The sequence below is a fragment of the Cygnus olor genome, chromosome 6, assembly GCF_009769625.2.
Source record: "Cygnus olor isolate bCygOlo1 chromosome 6, bCygOlo1.pri.v2, whole genome shotgun sequence".
Lineage (NCBI taxonomy): Eukaryota > Metazoa > Chordata > Aves > Anseriformes > Anatidae > Cygnus > Cygnus olor.
The window spans coordinates 20,190,170-20,217,883 of record NC_049174.1 but is presented as its reverse complement, the minus strand read 5'-3'; the positions used below and the strand labels follow the sequence as shown (position 1 = coordinate 20,217,883).

At 38.4% G+C, this 27,714-nt stretch overlaps 2 protein-coding genes across 13 annotated transcripts in view; one reads left to right on the top strand and one right to left on the bottom strand.

Moving 5' to 3' along the window:
- Positions 1 to 27,714, bottom strand: part of ABCB11 (ATP binding cassette subfamily B member 11) — a 67,762-nt gene that overhangs the window by 28,139 nt on the left and 11,909 nt on the right. For 5 of the 10 annotated variants that reach the window (XR_005821345.1, XR_005821346.1, XM_040562353.1 and 2 more), the window contains exons 5-12: positions 13,414 to 13,510; positions 8,379 to 8,400; positions 7,928 to 7,975; positions 7,784 to 7,832; positions 5,435 to 5,676; positions 3,674 to 3,761; positions 2,614 to 2,747; positions 648 to 819 (exon numbers count right to left, since the gene is read on the bottom strand). Coding sequence is in view for 8 of the 10 variants with exons in the window: in XM_040562353.1 (XP_040418287.1) it covers positions 648 to 819; positions 2,614 to 2,747; positions 3,674 to 3,761; positions 5,435 to 5,676; positions 7,784 to 7,832; positions 7,928 to 7,975; positions 8,379 to 8,400; positions 13,414 to 13,483 (825 nt within the window). In the remaining 2 variants the exon portion in view is untranslated. Of the gene's footprint in view, positions 1 to 647; positions 820 to 2,613; positions 2,748 to 3,673; positions 3,762 to 5,136; positions 5,677 to 7,783; positions 7,833 to 7,927; positions 7,976 to 8,378; positions 8,401 to 13,413; positions 13,511 to 17,640; positions 17,751 to 17,775; positions 17,808 to 21,641; positions 21,776 to 27,714 lie in introns of those variants that run through there. The other 5 variants (XM_040562352.1, XM_040562355.1, XM_040562354.1 and 2 more) reach the window with 5 other exon arrangements.
- On the top strand, positions 32 to 27,486 carry LOC121072624 (dehydrogenase/reductase SDR family member 9-like). 3 transcript variants are annotated; one of them, XM_040562363.1, is made up of 5 exons: positions 32 to 237; positions 23,221 to 23,568; positions 24,586 to 24,844; positions 25,997 to 26,160; positions 27,020 to 27,486. In XM_040562363.1, the coding sequence occupies exons 2-5, from the start codon at positions 23,250 to 23,252 to the stop codon at positions 27,244 to 27,246; spliced, it is 969 nt and encodes a 322-aa protein (XP_040418297.1). In that variant the 5' UTR covers positions 32 to 237; positions 23,221 to 23,249; the 3' UTR covers positions 27,247 to 27,486. The 3 variants fall into 3 exon arrangements, with proteins under 3 accessions (XP_040418297.1, XP_040418298.1, XP_040418296.1); XM_040562364.1 differs by lacking the exon at positions 32 to 237 and adding an exon at positions 1,868 to 1,892; XM_040562362.1 differs by lacking the exon at positions 32 to 237 and adding an exon at positions 1,953 to 2,138.

Below are 27,714 nucleotides of genomic sequence, written 5' to 3'. Positions count from 1 at the left end.
GATCCTGAGGTAGAAGAAGAAAGATAGCTAGTCAGAGGGCTGATCCCAATCAAGGAGCATGAGAGAGTGTGGAGGAGGAGCATGGAGAGGACGTGGCAAGGCAGACGATCCTGTGATTCCCCTCTTCCTCCTGGTTCCTCTGCACAGTGACAGGGAGGTACAGGGTGTGGGCAGAGGAGCAGAACAGGAACAACTGGGAGAGGACGCAGCAGCTGCTGGGAGCTGGGACGGCTTGAGGTGAGTCTGAGCAGTTGTTTTTGAAATGTTATAAAGATCCAAGACTGGGTCATCTCTAAAAGCCTAGTCACAGAAATTAAGTCCCACATCTATATTAACCATCTAAACCTGGTGTGGAGTAATAATCAGATGCTGTAGGCCAGTCTCTGATTTCAGCAACCATAAAATTCATGCACAGGACCCCATAGAAGCTATGCTAACAATCCCATCTTGGAAGCTGGATATATTATTCTGGGAATCAGAATAAACAAAGTGGGAGTGAAGCTCCCCCCCACACACACACACACCAGTGCTGCTGTGACCAGAATCTGCCTCTCTTGACTTTAAAGGGGTGTAACAGCCTCCACGCTCTATGACATGACCTTTCCTGCTCATCACACCTGAATGTGAACCTCTCAGAATGCACTTACCAAGCCATAGATAGCTGCTCCAACTCCAATCAGGGGACTGACTGCAATGATAACAAGGGTCAATTTCCATCCACTGACAAATCCCAGGAGGAATCCACACACAAAGGTGGTTAATCTCTGGATGAAGATTGCCACTTGATCAGCAATAGCCTCATTAATTTTGTTAACATCACTAGCAGGGAAAAAAAATAATAAGATCAGCGAGCATATCTATCCTTTGTGTTGCTGGTCTTGGCCACATGGCGGTTACTTTTCCTTGGAGAGGGCCCTTCCTCACCCCTGTTCTTTCCATCATTACCCATTCCAAAGACCCTGGGCTACAGTGAGAAAAGCTGTTACCTTTGCAATGCCAGAAGGCACTTATACATGAGTACTACTGAGAAGATAATGTCTTTTCCTAGGAAAAGCCATCCTGCAAGCAGTCTCATTCACTATTGTGCTCCAGCTGATTCTAAGGAGGGGGCAGAGACATCACAGCTGGAAGCAGCTATTTGATAAAGGAAAACTAGAGTAGCTGATACGGCATTCCTCCCATCAATACAGCACTAAGTACAGCCTTGCTGAGGGGGTAGGAGGAGGGCTATAACTCTCTTTGTTGTTCCACCTTCCACCACCTCCCAAATCCTCTCTAAACCTTTTCAGGTAGTTTGTTCTTTAAGTGAGAGGGAGAGTGGGAGAATAGAGGAGTGCTATGTTATTGCTGGAAGCACTGGGAAAACATGACAGCTGTATCACATGGGGGAGAGCGGCGCAGTGGTTAACATCATTTGAGCCCTACGCAGCTGCACAGTTCATTTGTTCTTGCTTATCCATTGCCAATGCAGAAAAAATGTCTCAAAGCAAAACACTCATTACACTTCTGCTGCTCTTGGCTACTATCTCACCCCTGAGATCAGAAGAACTAGGAAGTCCTGGAACAAAAATGAGCAAGCAGCACTGACGTTTAAGTTGCAGATTTGTTAGCTCATCGATGTATTAAGTAAGATTACAGTCTTCTATTGAAAATGTAAGAGTGCTGAGTTGAAGAACAGGTTCGTATTTCTTCTTGAGAACTTTTTGCATTCAGGAAGCTTTATGTGGGCACAAGACAGTGTTGTTCTAACGAACAGAGAACTGGGTGTTATTTATTACAGAAGTACTGTTCAGTTCATCTTTTTTGTCAGAGAAATTCCTCACAGCCAGTTAAACTTGACATTTACTCCTCATAAAAAGAACACCACAGAAAATCATAGACACCACTGGGCAGTGAGTAAAGACAAAAAAATTCCCTTCAACTACACAAAAATCTTTTGCAATCGTCCCTACTATTATGCAGGCATGACAGAGAACAGAGAGCCATCTAGAGTTGGCATATTCATCTTGCAGCTGCCTTCATCCGGTAAACAGGAACCACTAAGCGAAGAAGCAAGCTTTAAACTCTGTTTTTCTGAGAGCTAAATGTTCACCCAGGGCAAGAAGGTTGCTCCACCTACCTGGGGTCCTTTTCTAAAGGTAGGTGCTTGTACCTGCTTTAGCAGAAGATTAAGTAAACCTCGTTCTTTTCTTTTGAAAGCCGACAAGAGCAAAGTGTATGTGTAATTTTCCTTTCCATTACATGAGAGAGGGTTCAAACCGTCATCTCGAGTCTCAGAGGGGTGTGCACTGGCAGACAAATTAGAGACTACTCTGAAAGGACTGGGCACAGAGTAAGAGAATAAAAGGACAGGATGAGGTGACAAAAACAAGCAAACAAAAAATCACTGACAGAAAAGGTATAAAAGGGAAATAGTTGTAGCTTAAGAGTTACAGGAGTTACAGCACTCAGTTTAAATATGGGGGAGACCATTAGCCTGGTACCTGCTTCCAGGTATGTAGCTCTATTTTATACTAGAAGCGTGTGTCAAATGCCTAGTTATTGGCACTCTGTTGTGCTTGGAAAAGAAGTGTAAAAATGTTCTTTGTTGTGTGTTTTTTCTAAATTACTTACTCAGAAATTCGGGTGTTCAGTTCTCCTACAGATGTGCAGTCAAACCAGCCTATATCCATTCTCATTACTTTCCTGAAATACGCTTTCCTGATTTTCTGTGTCTGACGAGCTGCAGCCATAACCCATAAGCATATCTGGGAAGAGCATAATGTGGTTGATAAATTGCAGTAAAAAGTCTTTCTACTCCCAACAAATGGGAAAAGCAATTTGGCTAGAATGCGAAAAAGCAATTTGGCTATTGATAACTTACTATTCAGGTAAAATATATTCTAGCTACACACACACAGTAGTTGTTTTATGCCCTTGATCTTTAAATAATCCAACATTTTTTTAAGCCTCTGGATCAAGTATTTGTCTCAATTTGGACAGACTGGGAGAAAATGCAAGATTAATTACTTGTGCTGTTACATGAATGCCATAGGAAAAAAAATGTCCATGTACAGCTGTAAATAATATAGGGATGGCAGCCATTCTACCTCTGCAAAGCTCTCAGTTTTTAGGAAGGAGAATGACAAATGGTTTTTGTAATTATAAAAAGCTTCAAAAGCATCAGATTCTAGCAGATTCTGCAGGAATTGTCCAAGCTTGTGGCTCGTATCAGTCATAAGGTTTGAACCATTACTACGGAATATGTAGGGTGTGATTCTCCTCCAACACCAATTTTACACTATTTTACACTATTACTCTGTAATATCTCTATATCTGAAACACAGTGCTCAACTCAGTTGAGATGCCTACTAGGAATCTGCATGCCCTTTAGCTATTATTTCAGGAGGGCATATGGCTTCCATAGTAACCACACTCAAGCAAATAATTCTTCTGGTGTGAAAGGAACAGCATGCATTTACCTCACTGGGTAAAACGCATCTGTCTATGCACAAATCCAAGGAGGTCTCAGATTGTCAGAGCTAACATATTTCAGCAGATAGGATAAGAACTGAAAGTGTCTGCTCTGCTCGAACATGCTCTTGACTAAGCAGTTAAAGGAAACATAGTTATTATAAACTTAATTCTTTAGTGATTTAAACCTTGAAATCAAAATAGGGAGCCAAATACTGACTTGGAGGTATCCTAACACAAGTACGGCACAACCAATTCCTGCATAGTAACCTGCAAACTTGGTCATTTCTTGTTCAATGTCCAGCAGCCTAAAAAAAAAAAAAAAAAAAAAAAAAAAAAAAAAAAAAAAAAGGAGTTAATGATACTGTTTAACGTTTCTCACATATTTCTAATCTTCTAATCTGGCATTTCTTCGAGTCTTTGAGTCTAGAGTCAAGTTAGGTAGCAAGTCAGCTTGTTTTGCTACCAGAGGCACTGTTTCCTAATACTGAGGCTATTGCTAGCAGGGGCTGGTTTGTTTGCTCTCCCTCTGGCACAAGGGTGGGTAGCTGGCAAGTATCAGGAAATCTGCCTGCATCCTGGAGCAGCTGTGCAGTGTACAAGGGCCAGATGAGAAAACCCACTGGACTGCATGCTCAACAGCAGCACATGTAAGATGGTTTTTCTGGGAAGAGCTGCCCAATAAGTTTTCATTAGATGTTGAATTAGCTTATTTTGTACCATTATACAAACAAATATCACTTGAATTTAAACAGTGTTTTACAGAGCGAAATGAAGGCTGTTGAAGTAAATTCAAGTATTACTTTCTTGCTAACCTGAAATGATCATCTCTTTCAGCTCAAGTAGTAGTATCAAATTATTCCTAATACCAGTGAAAGGCACTGAGTTGCTGGTATTACACTCAGATTTCTTTGAAACAAACATTTTTTTGTTGGTTATTGGATATTCTTTCAGACTTTTTTTTTTTAAATGTCCTGCAAAGAACAAGCTTTATTCTGTTTCCCCAGAATTTGGTATACTCACATTCGAAGCCAAAAGAGAAAACTATGTACCTGACCTGATCTCTTGCAAAACACAATCATGAAAATAACTCAGGTGTCTATCATAGATACCCACTACCATTTTTAATGTCTTAATGTATCCTACCTGATGGCTAGTTGATGCTTGAGAGGAACGGAGGTCTGTAGCAAATCCTGTCACAACTGCCAGCCCCTTATCAGGGGCTGGCTTGAACAGTCTGGATATAATTTGGCCCTGGTCACCTACATTTAAAAATGTGGATCGCTTCCCATATGCTCTGAATTTCACAGACCATTAGACAAGTGAGTTTTAATTTGAATTAATTATCTAATATACTATCACTCAGAGATTAGAAAACTCTCAGAACAATGCACTGCAAACCAAGCCTTAAGAAAGGTTACAGGTTCAAATTTGGCTTTGACAGATTTTTATATATGAATGATTCATCTAGACTCCCTTTATTATAACTAATGGGAAGAAACAGGCACTGTTAAAGGGCAGTCCATCAGACCTGCCTTAGACATCTCCCATAAGCTAAAATGAATTGCATTCTAGAAGTGCACTTTTCTCTTCAATGATTAAAGTTTAGTGAACTTGCTCAGAAGTCATCAGGCACCTATAAGCACCTAAGTCCTAACAAAAATGTCCAGAAGTCATTATAACCTAGTGGATCATCACAGAAAACATATAAATGATTCCAGATGCATAGCTCATATATGTTATCAGAACAATCACCACCAAAGAATATCCTTGCTGACACCTAAAGCTGAATGAACAATATCCAAGCTGTCCTTCTATCCCTTTAGCTCTGAAACAGGCCTTTGTAACAAAAACCATGCTCATTTTATGCCCTATGGATAGAAAATAGAAACTTCAAAAGCTGAGCTGGACCTTCTGTAGCAATACATTCTAGACAAGCCATAATAACACAGTAAAAGAAACAAGCACATGTACTACTTACCCACATCTTATTGTGGTGTTCTTTTCATTCTGATGAACAGTACCATTAATCCACACTATGGTGTTATTTACACATATCTTGCCTGGGTCTTTAAGCTCTTGCATTTCAATGTCATATTCAATAAATGTGTCTGCCATTGCACCAAACACAAGCAACACGCCTGGCTGGGCTGCTCCATGAAGAATAGCACAGAAACTACCAACAGCCATCATTAAAATTTCCATAGGTGAAGAAAATCGAAACTAAAGAGACAGGAAAAAAATATGGTCTCTGCTGAGAGGTAGTCTCCATGTTCCTTGTATACTGATAAATCATTAATCAGGTGGATCAAATACAAAACCATTCTCCTTAAATGTCAGCATTTCTTCAATACAGAAAGAAGACAAATCTCTCTCTCCAATCTAATCTAATCGCACCTGTAATTACAGTCTCATAAATTATGATGAGCTCCCCTTAAGTATTTGACAGCAGAATCCAATCATGTGAATGAATGTATTAGCATATAATATTAATAGTGCAATATCACTCCACATTATCATCATTCCAGACAGTAGCTAAAAGATTAAGAATAGTAATTATAATCCATATATATAGTCAGCTGTGCAGATTTCTTGTGAGGAGGGAGAAAGGGAAAAGGAAGGAAGGAAGGAAGGAAAAAGCCTTAGGGCAATATGCAAAGCCTCTGAATAGAGCTTGCCAATTTCTCAGAAGTCTGGGGTGCTGTGGTAGAAAGCCACGTGAATGTCTCAGAGCAAGTTCTCATAGTTAACATCCTGAAAAGCATTAGCTAGGCCAGTCAATTGTGCACAGGCTCTTAGGCTACGAGAAATATATAGAAACATGATTCATTATGCAGTAAAAAAAGGATTGCGCTAAGCCCTATTGCCTTACATTTGCCATGGGCCAAGAGCATTGACACATGCAGCTGGTGACTCAACTAAAATACAGTAATTTAAGTTACCTTGGTCACAACTGTGTGAAGTCTGATCCTCAGGTTGAAGTCGTGTAAATGTATAGACCAAATTGTGCATATAGAAAATTAATATCAAACACTATATATTTTGAAATAAGAGTATGAAGAAGAATTTTAGCCTGTTGAAGAACCTGTCCAGATTCTGTAGGTGCTATGAAGTGTTGGATAGAAGAAGGTGTGGGAATTTGGAGCACAAATGGAAAAGGGATGTTGGGACAGAAACCAGATAAACGGAAAAACAAGTCAACATACAAGAGAAATAAATAAAAGGTTTTTTCTGGAAAAAAAAAAAAAAGAGCAAACAGTAGTACTATCACCATTTTGCAAACTTTACTCATAAGAACTCTAAGAATTCTCTTATTAAAAAAGCCACAAAAAGTGCACAGATATGTGATATCTAATCTTTCAGCACCTCTGATGCAAAAATATTGTGTTTAGCAATTGCACTACAGGAGTTAAACAGCTGTGCATAAAAGGCTACAGAATTCAAACCCTTCTGCTCAACAAACAAATATACAATGGGGAAGAGAGCTTTCTTGGTTTCTGTAGTTTTAAATCTCTGTACATGCTTAGTTCTGTGTAGGCTAGTTCACGGGGAAGGAAAGACTTGTGATTCCTGCTCCAATTGCCGTACGGAAATTGCATTTTGTATTTTGCCACAATTCTCTATCTCTGGGCACATCCACAGTGGCCAAGTGTGGACTGTCTGTTCTCTCACACTAAGATTTGAGATATTTAGCCAGATAGAGTACAAGCCACATGGATGTAACTGCACTAGCCCAGTACTACGGTCAGGGCCTTACTAATTTGGACACATTACAGGCAACTTGCATAAACTACATGCAAAACAGAAATAATAAAAATTGCTGCATGCTACTGGGTTGGATATCTCTCTTGATGGGTCTCCAAGACCCATCAAATGTACTACCTAAGGCTAGACATACCACACAGTGTTGAGCATTTCCAATTTTCTATAGTTACCAAATCTTATGATACCAATACAGTAACTACAAGGGACCTAAATTATCTGCCAAAGGTTGCACAGCAAGTTTTTGGCAGAAATACGAATGAACTGAGGTCACCCAGATCCTTGATGTGCAACTTAACTCTTGTCCCCATATCTACTTGTAGGTTCAATATAACATGTTTAATAGACAATTATGACACAGATATTGATAATTAATACTCAGCTGACAAAATGAAGAATAGTTCTGTTAAATTCCTATTGACTTTAATGGCAGGATCTCATGCCAAATAGTTTAATTCCTTACAAATTTGGCTTATTCACAGCTATTCCCCAAAACAACCGCATACATTATTGTCATTCATTCTACAGAACCATATAGACATCTATATCCATTAATTTCATTCATTACCAGCTGAAAGAAGCCAACACGGACAATTTTTTCTTTCTTTTCTGATGACCTTCAAGAACAGAAAACATACAATTATAAACTTGTATTTTAGTATTGATTTTGTTCTATATGCAAAGATAGTACACAGAATTGAACTTAACTCACTTTTCACTTTTCTTTTTTTCAGAAGGTTCTTCATAGGCATAGAAATTCCTAGCAAAGAAAGGATAAGATTTTACAATCACTTCTTTATTTTCTTGGTTAGTTTTCTAAAATTACATTTTGTTTCAGATATTTTGCCTAAAATTACTGAAGAAACAAGCTATTTCAGATTTCTTTGGAGTCAGTAACTTTATGGTACTTTTAAACTTTAGATGGGGACTAGAGTGGAGGTTGGATTAAAATGATCTGAAGGTTTACGCATTGTTTTATAATCAGCACCTCAAAACATCGTTGCAATAATGGATTCTTTGAGGTCAATTAGAGAAACAACTATCCTCCAAATTTTTGGATAGTCCTTATTTAAGACTACAAATGCTTCAATTTGATCTGATTACATAAACTTTGTTGAATATTCCTAGAAATATTGATTGTTCCATATGTGTACATGACTTACTCTGATTTCTTGAAGCTGTTACCTGTTGGGGAAAATAAATGCAGAGTTAATAATTATCATTCAAGTACAAAATCTTCTGCAGGCATATGAAAAATAAACCCTGGAATCCCATGGGAACTGTTCCTAAATTATAAAGCATCTTATTTCCACTAATACATCAAGTCAGGGCCAAGAACTGACATGGGTCTAAAAATGCCCTGGCAAGTTAATATCAATATATGCCTGTTTTCTCTTGAAGTAGTCATCTTAAGTTTTCAGTCCCCCAGGTGAAAAAATGCTTTTCACTAAATACATTATTCAGGACATTTGCCAAAAGTCAACTCATTTTCATTGCAAACATTTTTTCTAGTATTGAGCTAGTTCACTTGGACACTACCTCACCAAGGAATACCCCACAACAATTCAGTCTGCTGACAGTCCATGTGCGCTCCCCGAAAGGAGGAGCTGTAGCTCATCATTCTTGCTTTCCAACAACTTAGAGATGGCAGATCCTGCAGAAAAGGGGCAGCTGTGTCACTGGAGAGTAAGAATAGACACTGGTGTCTTTTCTTGGGATGTTCTCTGAGGAACTGTCACTTAGAGAAATGGAACTATGCTACAAGATTTAATTGTGCTGTAGTCCCCAGGACAGGTCTGTATTTAGCTTCCTTTCAAGAGATGGTGTTAAAGATGTCATACCTAAAGCGCAGCTTGACAGTTACCCCAAAGAAGTGTCATCGTAAGTGCTGATGTATAAAACATTTGCCATAAGTCTGTTGACATGACCATGCAGAAGGAACATTGTATATGCACACATATGTAGATAGCACAGTTTGGATAACCTAATGGCATATGCACCTCGCTCAAGTTTACCATGTACTTGGCAGCTTAGCATCAGATTCAGAACCATGGTATGTTTTTCAACCAGTCACCTTCCTTTTTTCACATCTAGTGACAATATGTAGAGCATGGACTAGTCTGTCTCATGGAGCATACACAGAGGGTATACAATTGAAGGTTTTTCCCCTATCTCTAGGTTTTTGCATTTCCCAAGGCAGCAACATTAGAATTAAGCAGTCCGAGTTTGGGACTGAGTGGAACAGCTGATTACATCTCCTTTATGGAGTTAGTAAGATAACTTTATTTGGCTTTAGCTAACACCACTTTTATTCTGCACTGTTTGTTACCAAGGGATGGTAAAAAGAAAATATATTTTCAATAAGGACATAAGTACATCGCATGAATTCCAGAAATTTTCCAGGAAGGTTTTATACTTCCTAATTATCAGTACAAAGAATCATCTGGTGTTAGAAAACAACTGGTTGTGAAGGAAAAAGAAACATCTGTTTTCAGTTTGCTGGAGGTTGGCAGCTGGTGACATCTATAATGATTTGAAACCATTCCCAGAGTATTCTCCAGGATTTCTCAGAAAACAAAAGGTTTAGAGGAAGCTTCCTCTGCTGGTTGGTAATGTGAAGTGTATCACCAAAAAAAAAAAAAAAGAACAAATTGGCTACTGGGAGGAAAATTTTAAAGGGAGAACAAAAGAACCTGGTACCTGGTGAAAAAGCACTCTGAGACATATTGATTTAGAGAGCAAAATAAGCATGCTCCAAAAGGTGAATAAACCTTAATCTATAAATGTGAAGAGGAAAACGAGTATAGCAATGCTATTCAAGAGTCCAAGGAACAGAGATACAGCTGTTGTGGGCCTGCAGTTTCCAAGCAGGAAGAAAAATTGGAATGACATTACCTATGCTTAAACTGAAGGAAAGAAACAGATGAGTAATAGTTCACACTGTTGTGATTAAAAAAATAGAAAGAGAGGACACAACATGATTTTTATAGTAAAGAAAATAATGTAGGGACAATGAAATAATATATTAACCATAACGAAAAAAGCTATAGTAATCTTTGAATGCTCAACCAATTTTGAAAGCTGAATTTATTTTTTTTTAATTACAACTTGAAAAAGCATAGAATCAAGGAAAAGCTGCAGAACACGGTCAAGAATTTGAGTTTTTACTGCTGTTGTGAGAACGCAGAAAAAGGAAGCCTGAGAAAATCTGATACTTGAATCAAATGAAGAAAAATTGTACTCAAAAGGCTCCCAACTAAAGTTGGCTATTAACTATACCTACAGTTGCAGTGTTCAACTTTTAATCCAGAGTGTGATAATTCTTAGTAACATGTACAGAAGATGGTTATTGAAAAATACCTCACTGGAAATTACAGAGTGGAAGAAATCACTCAGCAGAATGCCAGTATCATTTTAAAGCACTGATGCTTGCTTTGGGAAAGGTGCTCTAACAGTTCAGTAAACTGCACACTACATTAAGCAGAAGACAGTTGCATTTCTGAGGAAACTGAGAAACCAGAAGCAACACTTAATAGGCCAAAAAATCCTAACTGTAAAAAGGAGAGTGGGTTTGATCCCACTAGAAAGTCTTTTGCTAAAGTCCTATAAAGAGTAAAAACAGCAAGCACAGAAGACAAACCAGTAGACAAAAAGCAACCCTCCAGCACAGCTAGATAAATACAGTCAATCTGGGAGATCTAAATAAATGGCTGGAACAGACATGAAGTTTTCTGCCCTAAAAAGGCATACGCCTTTACCTATTCACTCCCTTTTCTGTTCAGTCTTTCCCCAGTCTCAACAAATACTAGAGGCCAAAATGTCCCAAGCATTTAAACTGCCTTCAGCCAACAGCCCCAGTTAAAAGCTTAATAAAATAAAATAAAATAAAATAAAAATAAAAATAAAAAACAGGGAAGGTGAGTGGAGAGGTCTGCATTGTTTCAGCATGTAGAGAGCTGCTCGTTTCACCAGGATGCAGGGTAGTGTGTGCTGGGGTAGCAGTATCTTGGGAAGAGAGCAGACTTTCAGAAACGCTTATGTTTGTTTCTACCACAGCCATAGGGCCAAAGTTGCTGCTGCTGGATTGCAGATTTTAAAATCAGCCACACAAACCAGTATTCCAGCTTTGATTTTATCACAGAATCATAGAATCATTAAGGTTGGAAAAGACCTCCAAGATCATCTGGTCCAACCATCCCTCTCCCACCAATGTCACCCACTAAACCATGTCCCTAAGCACCAGGTCCAACCTTTCCATAAACACCTCCAGGGACGGTGACTCCACCACCTCCCTAGGCAACCCGTTTCAATGCCTAATGCTGTTTATGAACATATTCAAGCTATTAGGAGAATCATTTCCTTCACTATCATCTTACCAGCTGTTACAATAGATTTGAAGTTCCTAAAAAAAAAACAGTACCTTGGCTCTGTTCGACAAGAGATTATCTAGTCCAGGAGAATAATCCCAGCAAAGTGAAAGATATTTGATGAGGATGGTTAAAACCAAAGGAATTGTCTGGCTAGCACAGAGAGACAGAAGGTGGGAACATAACACTTTCTACACACAAAGCTCTTGTTCATTTCCGAACTTCAAACCCCCAAAAAATCACATGTACCATCTGCTAAAGGAACAGCTGCTTTTATGTTTGCAGATATCAGTCAGTCTCTACAAAGATAAACACAGTCAAGGCTCAGTCCAAGACCAAACTGAATGCTCCAGATAGGTTCAAACTCTACCATTATGCTCACAGTCCCATACGACATCCTATTGCGGATGAAGATTTTAAAATCAGCCACACAAACCAGCATTCCAGCTTTGATTTTATCATAGAATCAAAGAATCATTAAGGTTGGAAAAAACTTCCAAGATCATCTTGTCCAACTGACCCCCTACCACCAATATTACCCACTAAACCATGTCCCTAGGTACCACATCCAAACATTCCTTAAACATCCCCCTGCAATCCTGTAAAACCCAAGGAAATTCTGAAACATATGCCCTGCTACATCACTCACTCAAATCTACAGCAATGACCTTACAGTGATCATTGCAGATTTTCTTATCTGTCATAAAATTTTTCAAATGAAATAAAACTCCATAGTCTTTGTTATTGTCCAGCTTGATTGCTCTAACAAATCTGATGGAGTCAAAGAAAAAAGAGAATCTAAGACAATAAACTCCTCATCTAGCTGTTTTGTTCAGAGCCCACCTGAAAACACCTATTCTTGTGTTGGAGCAGATGAAATTGGGAATGAAGGCCATTTTTGTAAATCCTAATAAGGCCCATGTTTAGTACACAGGCTATTTCATGCATGGCTGGGAGCGTTTTGTTAGGTTCTGCAAGAAGGTTTTTAATGGAAGTTTAAATAAATCCAGAGTTAGACCACAGCTGCCAAGGATTTTAAAAATACAGACCTAGATGTTTATTTAGGGAACCTGGTGATATTTGAGTGATGGAATCCTCTTGTGAACCCCTTTTACTCTATGTACGATGCAGGTACAGATGTACATTACATTGTATTGCAATTTATCTTCCTTTACGTGCTATTGTTTTGCTTTCTTGTGTAGTTTATATTTAATATAAAATTTTAATGCCTCTCCCATTGTCTGCTCTTCTCAAGTGTTATAAAGACCACTCAGCATATTTAGCAATTTCTCTTCATTTTTCTCCTCCTTGACTCTTGCTGCATTTGGATTGACAAACTGAAAAAAATGCACATGGCAAGGGAAAAATGGAAGAAAAGGGAAAAAGTTCTGAAGAGGAAAAGGAATGCAGATCTTTGCTTAGCAACATCTCATTAGTATTCTGCCAAGTAGAGATATCACTACAGATGTATATGTTTAATGAAAGCAGCTCTAGAAACCAGGGTAGACAGAACTTTTGACTTTTTTTCCATTTACTTGTACACCAAAGTGCTGAATACAAAAACCTAAGTAGACACTGAATATGTAGGCTGATAAGTAAAGACTGTCCACGAGAAGGGATTGTTATACATAGCTTTTACAGAAATGTTGTTTTGCAGACAGTATACCCACAGGTTCACAGAACAGCAGCAGGTGCCACATAACTGTGTATTTATTCCAGAGCATTTGCTTTGTATTCTGTTGACTATCTGCTCCACTTAGACCACCCACTACCAATTTTACATGCTTTATAAAATCTGAAACTGACTGAAGAATAAACTCCTTATATTTACCATCCAAGTCAAAAGCACAGTTATCTTCTCCCAATCTCTTGATGCTACGCAGAACAACAGGGTCAGACATGATGATCAGTTACTCAAATCCAAAGTCCTGAACAGAAGGGGTGGAGAAAAAAATAGTATCAGCATATGTTAGCCTTTGAACATATAATAATATTATGTTAAATTCCTGCTTACCTCATCTTTGCCCTCATTTTGCCCTCATCCCAGGGCAATGCCCCCGATTACAGTGCAGGTTGTAACAGAATGGACAACCCAGGCACAGTGAAACTAGACTAGAGAAACATCTCGGAGAAGGATCTGCATAGCACCCCAAAGTGCAAATCTTTCAAAAGGTTTCGGAACCTCCTACCTTAAATGGAAGTGGCTCTGATGAGCTTTGCAGCCTACTACAAACAACCCTGTCCCTGCTAATGGTCATATTAAAATTAACTACTGCTTTTATGCAGATGACATCTGTAGATTATAGCCCAATATGACAGATCCTGCCTAAATTACAAGGGAGCAGTGAGCAAGGCCCGGCCAAGCTGCTAAGTGGCCAGTAGGACCGTAACAGAGGGAACCCTTCTCTTTTCTTTTATCATCTGGTCCTGAATTTTACCAGTACATCTCTGGCATGTGCATCATCAGTAAATTGGGCTGGAAAGACCTAAGTCTCTTGGTTAATTCTAAACATCCAAGGAAGAATTTAATTATTCTTGTGTCATTTTGATGGATGTTTATCAAAAATGGAGACCTCCACAAGCAATTGCAGTGCTTCACTATCCTTATTGCTAAAATAAGTTTTTTCCTAATATCTAATCTGAATTTTACATGTCAGAATTTAAGCCCCCTACTTCTTATGCAATCCACCGTGGATATGGAAATAATACTCTTCCACTTTGCAGGTAGGCTGTATATATTTGGAGAACACTAAAAAGTCTCCCTCTTCAGAAGAATAAAGCAATTCATTCAATTTTCCTTTGTTGGCTGTATTTCCCAAACCTCTGATAACTCTCACGAGTCTCCTTTAGATTCTACTAAGTCTTTCTTGAAGTGATGAGCGCATAACAGCAGTATAGCACAAGTCTTACCAACACTGAGTAAAAGGAAGGATTATTTCACATTTCACAGATTATACTCCTGTTTATACAACCCAGTGTGACATTCTTTTCTTTTCTTTTTTTTTACAAAATCATCACTCTGTTGATTCACATTCAGTTTGTAACCCAAAAAAACAATTTTTGCAAACACTTTTCTACAGAGCCAGTTGCTTTACAAACTATATTTTCACAGTTGGTTACTCCTGTCTGCTCTTACCAGATTTTAATAGCACTTTAAATTTTTCAGCCCATTTTTCCTGTTCGTTAAGATGATTTTAAATTCTAGTCCTGCTCTTCAGCATATCTGCAGTCTCTCCCATTTTTATGTCATGCTCATATTTAATAAGTATATCATACATTCTGTCATCCATGTCATTATCAATATTACTGGATTATACTAGAAGTAAGACAGACCTCTGCAGAACTGCATTCAATTTGGACATTGGTTCATTAATTGCTACTTTATGGATGTCATTTTTCTTGCCTGAAAGTTTCTGATGAGCAGAGAGGATTTGTTGATCCACTGGTCAGTAAATTCTGACCCCTTCACGTTACATGACCCCCTAGATTGTGAACGAAATTCTCTCTTTAAATACATGGGTAAAGCCAAATCGGTGCTGTAACAGCAAAAAATCTGATGAGGCCTACAATAGTCACTGACTAGGTAAAACCACAGGGTTTTTTATTCATTCCCACATACAGTGAAACAATTTACTAACTTAATCATAATTTTTCTGTTCTCTCAGACAGATGGCAAATAGTTCAAACAAGGCTATGTTTTTCCTTGGTTAAAGTCTCTACCATGTGCACATTCCCAAGTATACTTTATAACAGAGAAGGCATGCAACACCCGCTTCTGACTAGAAAGGAAAGCATCATATATATACATCACCCTGTTTCACATGAGGTCTAATCTACAAACCATTAAATTTCAATTCAGCTGAATTTGCATCTGGCATACAGAAGAGGAGTTTTAAGAAGGGCTTAATTTCCAGATAATAAAGTTTTATATTGAAAAACTCAGTTTATATTGAAATAGAAGTAGGTTCCCTTAAGAGCAAGCCTATATTCCTGGTGGTTTAATGTCACTTGAGCTTAGGTTTTCACTGAAGAAGATGATAACAATTTTCCTCAAGTGAAAAAAAAAAATCACTCACTTCTTCAGTGAAAATACAAAGCTTGATCTGCTTTCTTCATCCTGCCTTTTGCAGTGCCTGATTAATTGAAATAGTCTGAAACAGATCTCCAGAAACTGTTATTTCAAATCATCCTAAAGTTCCAGAAGTTTCTTGAGAGGAAAAAAAAAAAAAAAAGGTTATCAGCTAGCAAAATGTTGGCAGTTTTGTCATTAGTCACAAGGTCAAGACTTTTTTTTAAGTGTCAATTCAGTTGTGAGGTTGAAGCTAGAGATCTGTAAACAAAGCCTCTGCTACATTTACAAAACATAAGGAGTTTAACAGTGAGGAACCCTTCACAGTGAAGTGATTCTAAGGAAAATACAGCTTAAATATGCAACTAATCTTAAGGCTTGACTGTTTTTTTAACCCTAGGTATGTGTTTTTAGGAAGGACATGTTCAAAAAAAATTTTAAATTAAAATTAAAGAAAGCCATGAGTGTGAGAAAAATAAGACTATGATGTTTTTATTATTTACAGATTTCTGGTTCAAATGGTTAAAGCATCTATGACTGAATTAGTGACACACAGAAGATACAAATTTCAACCATTCACTCATGTTTCTTTCTCCAAACAATGATAATTTTACCAGCAATTTGTCCTTTTACAGGAAGCCATCATTTGTTTCCAGATCTAGTACAAACCGCTTTGCTTGGGTTAGCACACATGTAATGGAACTGCATAAGGAAAGCTGACCTAATAGACAAACAGCTGATTTTACACTGAAGTTAGTGCATTTGGAAATGTTACCTGGATTATGAAAACAAGTGTTCTGTTGGAGTAAAGAAATTATATTCCTTCCTCTTCTGCAAACAAAATGAATCTAAACCTTAAGGGTGGTATTTACATGCACATTCTAGCAGCTTTAAAATACTTCATGAGTTCACAGCAATTATAAACCTGATTTAAATTAAGTGATATACAAGCATAGTACTGATTCTGGCTCCCAGGGGAAAAGCTAGGAAGTGGTTAAAAATAAAGTGCATTCCTGCTTCAGAAAGATAAAGAATAGTGTCATACTGTAAATTGATGAAGGAGGCAAAAGCGAAGCAGAGCAAAGTCATTCTCTGCCTCATCATCTTTCAGCTATTATTTGACTTTGAAATCATAATATCTATTCCAAATTTTTTTAGTGGAACACTGTAAAAATCAGTCTGCCCTTCCAGTGCTGTCATCATGCTGAGAAGTCTCACTTCAATGCTTATTCTGACACTGTATTTTAACATTATGATGTATTTCACAACTGATTTATTTTTAAACCTGAATTCTGATGCAGTTTTTAAAAATGGGGAAAAAAAAAGATGAAAGACTAGAGTAGCGATTCTTGTTACAAATATTTGCTAGGGCTAAACTTTCTGGAATTACCTCAATTTCTATTTATTTTTTTTTTAAAAAAAGGTGACTGCCCAATATTTCAGACATAGAACATTTTTTCCTCTGTTTTCTGAAGTTAAACACATCAAATACTATCCACATACTATCCTGTCCAGCAGGCATCATACATTACCTTATATTAATATAGAAGATTAGCAAGCTGAATTAGAATACTAAAATAGCCTTCCTTAGGGTCTAGAAGTTTATCCGGGGACCACTTACATCTTGAAAAATACAGATGTCGATGTCTCCATTAAGAATGATGTAGATAATAGAAATCAGAGATAACTGAAGATTAGATCATCTCATCTGCCCCTGAGTATACAGAATAAAAACTAGCAACAGAGAATATATGAGAAACAGCACTGAAGTGAAACTGCATTTTACTCTAGCCAAAGAAAGCATGACCTCTGGATTTTTTGATAAACAAAAATCTTTAAGGAACTCAAAATCTAGATTTTAAAAAGCAGTACTTTGCAAACAGTGATAAATTAATATATGCTATAGAGGGCATTAAAAACTGGTTGTAAAAGTTCTACCCCCCCCCTTTTTTTTTAATCTATGTTGCTCAGATATTAATGACAGCATACATGCAGAAAGACACTTTGCTTCAAAATATGACCTGAATGTCTTGTTCTTCAAATAGTCCCATTCAAAAAGCACTAACTGTGCAGACAAAAATTTAGCATTTGGATTAGATTATTTTGAAGGAAAAATGCAGGTACCTTTCAAGTTCAGGAAGTTCCATCAGTTATCTCTGAAACATTAAACATGATATATTTGTTACTCACCCGTGGCTGTGAAAAAACACCTATTGTAGAACAAATTGGAAGAATTCTGTTCAATTAGTCAGTGAAGCACCCAACCATTTCCCATTATGTTTTCGTTATTCTAACCCATTTGGCAGGACTGAATCTTTAAATTGGGCATTGGCTATTTGCACCTGGGTCAATAACCACGCGGTCACGCTGGTTACAGTTCATTGACATCTAATGAAGGGTTTAAATTTGACTAATGTAATCTCACAACATAAAGTCAGGCTACTTGCAAAGCAATTATGCATGAAGAGACCAGACAGTTCTCTGGAAAAAAAAAAAAAAAGTGCTCACAATGAATGTATTGGAAGAGATTATTATAGCATTATTTATCACTATTAGTATAGAATTACTTTATTACCCATGTAATAATTCGGTGTTAACTACTGTCCTTGCAGTAGGCAGCAACATCAGCTGAATAGTATGAAAATTGGTTTGGAGTTGCTAAGTTCAGATTGAGAACTTGCTCGGAATCCTGGTTTTCTAACACATAGCTTGCCTGTTTCCAGGACATTTACATTTTTAGTATTCTTCTTTTAAAAGATGAATATTTAAAAGCAAGGAAACTACTGAGCAGTAGTGAGCTCTCACTGGAGATGAGCCTGCCAAGGACTTTTTAATAAGGGACAATGCTGTGGCCCCAGCCAATGTCACCTGCAGGGTTTACAGGTAAATGGCAAACTTGGTTTAGTTCCCCTTTGAAATCAGTTCTCATTACAGAGAGCCTTGGCTGGTAAAACAAGATGGAAAGATATTACCTTAATCTTAGTGACTGTTGGCTCCCCTCACTTCTGTACTCTCAAACTTTCCGTGAAAGGTCCTCATGCACATAAATGCATCAGAATCAAACTTAGCTCACCTGAGCTGTTTCCCTTGTTGAGCATCATTCCAGTGCACACAGCGACAGCATTACCAAACCCAAACCTAGTGTCATCTCCCATTTTCATAACAAAAATAAGTCTACATCTCTGCCAAAGTACACAGCATAGCCTTGAGAATAACACTGAGATAATACCATAGTACTAATTATCTTGTCCACCACATATTAGAGCCGTAGAGAAAAATAGTTACTTGCAGTGCGGGATATAGGAGTGGAAAAGATGGAAGAAAACATAGCAAGGTGAAGAAAATACAGCGCTCAGTTTTGGTCCCACTCCCACAGAGTCACCTTCCCGTTTTACAACTTCTAGAGGAAAAACTGCCAAATGCACCTCATCTTCTCAAGCTTTCTTGCACTGTCTCCTTCCAATGTCCTGGGAAGGGAAAACTCAAGTTTCTATTGCTAGATTCAGCCCTAGAGACCTTTCAATGAAAGAAGAATTAGCCACTGAATTAAAACACTAGAGAGCAGGACTTCAGTAAATCCAGGAGACTGAGGACAGATGCTCCCACCTATTCTGGTAGGGAACACATACAACATCTCTGAGCCAAAATAGATGATAGATACTAGTTACTTCATGAAACGTGAGCAATATCATCAGGATAATTCCCCTCAGTCACGGTCTGAGTTGAGGGGAAACATTTTCCTTTCAGCTTGCATCATTTTAATACCTCTTTGCACAGGAAGAAAAAGATCAAAATTCATTGAGCCAAATGAAGTAAAATAATTGCTTTTTCCCTGAATTTTAGGGCTGTTTATGCCAGTATATTGTCATTTCCAACAGTTCACAGGAACAAGTGAATAAAAATGAATCTTAGTTATTCCTGGACAGATCATTTCTCAGTAAGAAATGAAAATCCATGTGCTATTTTGGCAGAGGACTCCTCTGCTCCAAGCTGTAGTCTACAACCCATTGATCTTTATTGCAGTATTGAACAGAGGTAGTAGCAGCAATCAGATAAAAAATGCTTCCAAAGCTTCCCAAAGATACCCAGAAATTTAGCTCTGTATGCTCACAGCTATGGAGGAGCAGGTGGCCACACTTTTCTACCAGGTAAACAGATTCAGTTTGCCACTGCAGGCTAAGGTTCCAGATGATCAGCTTATTTCAGTGTTTTGTGCTGAAGTCTGTATGCAAGAACAGCAGTCTGGACTAGCCTGCCGGACAGAAGGCATTGAGCAGACAGCTCTCACGCTTCATTAATTTATTTCGTAGCCATTCATAGCCACATTAATTTTTGTAGCTAATGTACAGTGATCCCAGGGCCGAGGAGCCAAAAACTGGATGACTTTGACTTGAGTATAATTCCCATCTTAACTGTACCACATACACTGATAGTACTTCAAATTGCAAGAACTTTAAAGCAAATCTCAACGTCATAGTACACTTCCGCTTCCACATTATGCTTTATCTGTCTGTCCTTTGAAAAACAAAGCAAACCAATTTGTTGGCATCTTTATTTTTCCAGGTCTTTGAAATTACTTTTGTTGTTTTGCTATACGTGTTATCATCATTTTTACACCTACATAATATGAAATTGCAGTAAAGTGAATACTAAATAAAGCTAGTTAAATCTATCTTCTTGTACCCTGGTTTTTAAATAAGCAACGTTTGAATTAAAGTACATGCAGTTTACAGCTTGAATTACTAGGCATCTGACTTCTACATCCATTCTTGGAGTTTCAGGTATTACATACTATTTATCAATTTTGTCTGAAAAAAACTATCACAGTAATAAATATATTTAGAGGACACAAATATCAAATTCAGGCTGGAAGAAAACAGAGTCCCTTCTCTGGAACTCTGATCAGGGCAAAGACTGGAAGAGTGGGAAGCTGCAGGAATTGTCAGTATAAGCACACAGTTGGTCAGATTGGCAGGTACCCCCATGCTGTCTCTTCATTCTTTTCTTGGCACCGCAGCAATTATACAAACATGACTTAGTATTCTTCTTGCACAAGGCGAAGTGTATTTTACATGGAGCTTACTGTTCTGAGTTTTATGCTATTAAAAAGGAAATTATGTTAATCCCATGAGGTGGTTATGTACGTTACCTCTTTCAACCTAGCATAAATTTTGAAAAAGTTACTGCAATTTCTAAAGACCTTTAGCAAGTATTCTACACAAAGCAAAAACCTCCTTTTTGCACCTAAGGGAAGAGCAAGTCTTCCTCTTTCAATGCCTGCTTTTATAGTTTTAGCTGCAAGCAAAGAATTGTTTGCTGGTAAGAAGTCGCTTTCCTATTTTGCGACCAGACTACATTTCTTCACTGAAACGGGAAATAGCTGATACTTTCCTTACAGTGAAATACGGAAAGTACCTCTTGGCACAATAGGGATGTTTGTGTAAAGGTGATCTTCTCTTACTATGGAAAGTATGAAGTCCAAGTGGGTAATTGCCAGGCGTGGATACGTTTGGGTGGGAGGCTAACACACAGAATGAAACAAACATTTCTCCTCCCATGGTCTAAGTCTGCTCTATGTCACTAAGTCATAACACATTTAGTTCTTGGCCACAAAAACATGCTATCCTGAAACTGCAAAACAATGTCTAGAGCTGCTCCAGCAAGAAGGTTGGGAGATACAGGGTGAGGGAATTACCTCTGGTTACTTGCCCTGTTTCTATAGTTAGCTTCTCACTGTCTGCTTTTTGAAACTAACATACTAGAAGCAGGATATGCACTCACTTGCCCCCTTGATCTGACTAAAGTTTGTATGTATTTTTTCTCCATTCCAAACTTTTGTGCAAATCCAAACAGCAAAGACAGGAAAAAAAAAAAACCTGTAAATTTTGTCAAAATAGTGATTCAATGTGTTGAAATAAAAATAAAAACTTTCACAAATACCTCTCTGAGAGTGCCTCCCCCCACCCCCAGCATCCAGGCTCCTCAGTTACCTCAGCAGTTCTTGTCAAGATGGCACCTCCTCATGGGCCTGCCTGGCTTGCGTGCCTCAGCTCTCCCAAACACTTCTCCAAAATGACTTCAGGGCTTCTGACCCAGGGTCTCTTATTACCCTCCCTCCTGGAAACTAGAAAAAATATATATACTTTTTATTGATTAGCCTTCTGGTTTTGTTCTTCTTTGGTTTGTGGCCCCTACAAAAAATTAGATCTTTACACTGCCACATCCTGCGACTGAGGGCAGGTGCGGCACCTTTCAGTATACATTGCAGGCTGGAGTTGGAAACGCAGTCTGTACAAAGTACTCTGACTGAAGTCCTTGAAATTTCAGCACTTCATTATTTTAATATAAAGTCCCACCAACCCACTGACTAACAACCACAGGGACCAGAAGTTAACCATCAACCACACTGTCCAAATCCCATGTCTGTAGACGTGCCTGTTGCTGTAGCAAAAATGGGCCTCGATGAGCCTTTTCTTCCACCAGCTTCGCTAATTCGGCTTTTATTTTTATTTACTGACCCGATTAAAGATTAAACCCATACTATGTTTTCCTTATGTTAACCTACTCATTATTTAGTTAACATCTCCACAGCTGAAGCAGAACTGTGTCCCCTGCTCCAGCAGTCTCTTCCCCTGGGCTCCCGGTTTGCCACCCAGGCCTTCCCACATGAGCTGAGGTAGCACGGGGCCTCTGGCAGGCCGAGGCCAAGCAGGCAGGTCTGCCTCTGGCTCCAGGAGCCAGCCTGGCCCTGCCACTGAGCTGTAGCACCTGGGGTGGGTGCAGGCAAGAAAGGCAGAATGGTAATTTTAATGCTGCCACAGGGGAAGGGAAACCATCCCCTCTGCTCAGTCTGCAATGCTTGCATATACAGAGAAAAAAGTTTCCTCGTCTTGACAAAGTAACCATGAAAACCCACACGGGGAGGGCAGCTGCCTAATTACTTCATCACACTTTCCTCTATACTGATGCTGCAGAGGAAGTTAAGCAACAAAAACTAGCATCTCTGCATTACAGCTTTTGCAATACCAGCCAGCACAAGAAGCTGTCGTTCACCAGCATACCGGTTTATGTAAAGAAGCACCATGAGCAGCCACAGTACTTGCAATAAAAATAATACAGTATTATAAAACTATTAAAATTGACAGTAAATTATAAATCAAAATTATATAAAATATATATATTATTTTAAAAATTACAAAATAAAAACTTCACGTGTCAGAACAGAAAGCAGCTCTATGTGCAGAAAATAACAGTGGTATTCCTGTTCCTATTAGGGGGGTTAAAAACATGACAGGTGTTTGCAATTTCTTCTTAAATTAAGTTTTGCCAGAAGAAAATTTGGTCATAGTACATGCAACTTCACTGCATCTTGCTTTGTAGAGATGGGTTGTCTACAAGTAACGGTTGTAAAGATCTGCACACCGTTACATCTATTTCAAATTATTTTCTTAGCCGACTGCATTAGGTATCTCCTGCTTTCCAGGCCATAAGCATTCATAAAGACATGTAACTTGGGAAAAAACAACCAACTATACCTTAATAACTAGCAACTTTTGTTTTTCATTTCAGAAGAACGTGTCCAAACGACTTCAGTAAAAATGCTTTTTTACATAGTACTCTTCCTTGGCATCATCTCTCTGTGGTGGCATTGGAGGGCAAGAGACAGGATGAAGGTTACAAATCTCACTGGCAAATATATATTCATCACTGGATGTGACACAGGATTTGGGAATATGGCAGCAAAGACTTTTGATAAAAAGGGATTCCGTGTTTTTGCCAGCTGCCTAACTGAGACAGGTGCCAAGGAGCTGAAAGCTGTGACCTCTAACCAGCTTCAGACAGTGCTGCTGGACGTGAGAGATTCAGACAGTGTTAAGAAAGTGGCTGCATGGATCAAAGCTGAAGTTCAGTCAGAAGGTAAGTGCCAAGATATCTGCCTTCCAAAACTAAAAATAAATTAAGAAAAAAAAAAAGAATTGCAATAAAGTTTCCCCCAAAACACCATGCTATGTTCACAGTTTACTCTAATTGACATTTGACAAGTGTGTATGGATGTCTTGTCGCCTTCCAGAAACATGGAAGGAGATCTCACTAGAGGCATGTCTTATACGTCTACTTAGTGGTTAGTGACAGCTAAGTATCTGCGAATGCTTCCTCAAAAAGTCAGGCTTATTGACACATTGTTATAAGAACAGAAATCCAGTTCCTGGAACCTTCATCAAGACTGCTTGCACTCGCATGCATTTCTGGGTTTGGGCATGGGTGCTCAGCACCTCCTGTGCTATGTTACAAGGCTAAGGAACAAATTAAAGAAATTCTGCTTAACAAGCTTAAAGAATACTTACTTTAAAAATTGAAAACTTTTAATACATGACTTGTAAGCACTCACTCTAACATAGCAAAAAATATATGTTCTTGCGAACTATAGGGAATAAATGTAACTACTTTGAAATATTGCTTTGCAGACCACCCAAAAAAATAAAAAAATCCTGGTTTTTTGACCCAATAAGTCATGCAAGACAAATTGCTGCTCCTATTACCGATGCTAATTGATTTCATTTGGACTAGTATTGCAGTAGGGTTTACAAAGGCACAAGATTCATGGGCTGGATTCTGCTAACTTTGAGCCTTAAATCAGGTCTATTATGATGTGCCATAGTACTGATTATACTTAAGGTTAAATTCTAATCTCCATGTTACCTTTCCTCTCTTCATAAAATTGCTTAGAACTTGTTCAGATTGCTTTTATTCAAAACTGTGCTTGGTTTCCAGCAAAAAGTGATCTTGTTCCCCATGAAAAGCTATGAGTAAGGTCAAATCAGATTTGTTGTCCTTTTGGCCCATCACTGACTCGCTGTGAAGTCTCACCCAGTTCAATTATTCTACCACATAAAGCAAAAATTTGCTTCCTAATGTTCTTTTTTTTCCTTGCAGGTCTCTGGGGACTTATTAATAATGCTGGAATTATAGGGCCATCCGCTCCTACAGACTGGTTGGATATTGAGCACTTTAGAGAACCAATTGAAGTTAATTTAATTGGACTCATAAATGTTACAATAAATATGCTTCCCTTGATAAAACAAGCAAAGGGAAGGATAGTAAACGTATCCAGTGTCGGAGGTCGCCTAGCCTTCAGTAGTGGAGGTTATTGCCCTTCAAAGTTCGGGGTAGAAGGATTTAATGACAGCTTAAGGTATAACATACTGTGAGGAAAGACCACTCTTTGTTTCCTAGGCTAACAGACTAACTGAAAACTAGCACATGCAGAACAGAAGCTGATCTACAAGCCTGGCACTTGATATAAAACTGAAAAATACTAGACACTTTGGGCTAATTCTTTTTAAAAGTGCCTTTTCTCAGCATAGATTATGTCACTTTTGAAGACTAAGATACAAAGCCTGTTTGGCACATAAGGTGTCCTGAGGTGGTACTGTGGTGTAGTTGGTACTCTTGAATATTCATAACTAACTTACCTCAGTGTGCACAGGGGCCTTATTGCAGATGAGGTTTCACTTAAGGGAACTGAGATGTCTCTGCAGTATGAACCTAATTTTCTTGTTTAAAAGTGCACCTGGAGACTGCCTACAGCAGCCCATCCAGAGCAAAGGGAAAAAAAAAAAAGAAAAAAAAGAAAAAAAAAAAAAAAAAGAACGCCACCACCAAAACCACATACAATGAGTTATTGCACGATATTAATTTTTGTCTAAGCTTTGTTCTCCAGAGTGTCTTCTCTTAATAATACCAGTCATTAGAGAGATCTAGAGAATATAACAAACTAATTCTGCTAATTCTGTAGACTGCTATGGCTTCTTCATGTAAAACAAGTAACAATTTGTGTACCTAAATATATAGGGCCATTTTAGATACCAGGAGGTATCCAAGACACTTGCACAGGGCTGACAGATAGGAGACATGGCCAAAAGGATGCATACCAATCTGGAGCATCAGATGGAGGTTAAGAGGTACTCACTAAGACATGTAAAATGGCTCTAGATACTTACATTTAGGTAGCCAGACAGTCTTACGGGCAAGTCAGATCACTAATGAGCAACTGCAAGGTGAAATAGGATGTGAAATACAATATGCTAGCTACTGCACAGTCACTGCCTATACATGTTCACACTCTGTCAAGCAGGTAAGATAGTTCATCCCTCTTTCATTTTGAGATAACAAGCTGAAAGTTCACAACTGTGCTTGCCTCACAGTATTTGTGTGCTGGTGTGCCATGTAAAGCCAGAAATAAAAGTATTAGTACAGAAAAAATTATACAAAAATACTTAAAAAATAATCCCACAATATTAATAAGAATGTCTAATGAGATTAAATTGTTGTGCTGTCTTTGCAGGAGAGATATGAAAGCTTTTGGAGTTAATGTTTCTTGCATTCAGCCTGGACTGTTCAAAACACCATTATCCAGTCCAGTAAAGATTCTGAAAGAGAAGGAGATTATTTGGAATCAGCTTCCTCCCAGCACTAAAAAGCAATATGGAGAGGAGTATTTTCAGAAAGGTGAGGCAATTTCCAGCCATTTGAATAAAAAGAAGCAATGTATTTCTTGCTGAGAAAGCCTTGCAAAAGGGCATTATATCTTCTAATCATTCTGACTTATTGAAGAGATTACATGGGAAAAGTTACTCTTCAAATGCCCCTGCATCACAATATGGCTATCCACACAAAAGACTCGTTCAGGGAAACTTTATTCAAATCTCAGTTAAAGATTAATTATTTGTGTTGGCGTGTAGCTTTTGAGCAAACTCCCAAACAGAAAAACATTTATCTGATGATGTAACCAATGTGCTTGCTGTGTTTTTCTGTCATTATTATTTATTTATTCAGTAATCAAATAGGGATAAATTCCCTTTGCTTCTGCTAGCCCCAGTGGTGATGAAGCCATTCAGGAATTGCCTGACAGAGACTACTTGCTTACACCTGCTTCAACAGAAGCTGTTTGTCTTTTGTTCCTTAGGCTTTCTCACCCGTCAAGTTTCTTCTTTACAACTGCATTTCACAGCTTCCTGCAAAGCAATTTCCTTACTAAGAGAGACTCATTTATAACCACCACAGCATTTGTTTCCCTTGGCCTTTTTCACAGTTAGGTTTATTCTGAGCTACTGTCATTGCAATACAAACCCAGTTGTGCCATGACTATGCCACAGTAAAGGGTAATTAGGCAGGTTCGGGAGTAAACTATATCACATCATCATTATGGATGGGCTAGTTGGTCCTCAGAAACTGCTATGAATTCTTCTGTAGGGAGAAACAACAAATACCAGTTCCTTAGTGAAACCGCACAAATCAGTGTTGGATGAAGAGTTAAAAGTCACTTTTCCTGTCTGTCACTGAACGGTCTTTTATTTGAGTTTTACAGATGCAGCAAAGAAAGAAAAACTGACCAAGATCTGTCTTAACAAGGACATTTCCCTGGTTGTTGAGTGCATGGAGCATGCCCTAACAAGCCTCTATCCACGCACCCATTACATCATTGGGCAGGATGCGAAGTGGTTTTGGACTCCCCTTTCAAGAATGCCAGCAGCTGTACAAGACTTCTTACTCCTGAGAAACAGAGCAAAGCCTGCAGCTTCCCATGCAAACTAAATCTTTGCCAATATATTCTTCATTGCAGACAAGGCCGATTCCGTAAGATTTGTCCTTTACATCAACATGATACAAACCATACCTGAAACACACCCTCATGCCCTATAAATGTAAGAAATACATCTATTTCTTCAGTATCTGCTCCTATTAAAAAATAAACTACTTTTTTTTATTACTTTATTTCATTTCTAAAGTGTAAACCAGAGAGAACGAAGGAACTAATAAACTTACAGAAATGGCTGTGACTTTTCAGCTCCTCCACCTTTTAGGTGCTTAGTTTGAGAAGCCTCAGAGGTTCCAATTTTCACAAAGATACACACAACAAAAGTATCCCAAGAAAGCAGAGAATGCAACTTTAAGCCCCCACAGCTGGAAGAGTTCTGTCATTTCAGGCAGAGAAAGGAATGGAAACAGGGCGTTCCTCTGAGAGAGCTGAGCTCTTGCAATATAAACTAGCAAGGAGAGAAG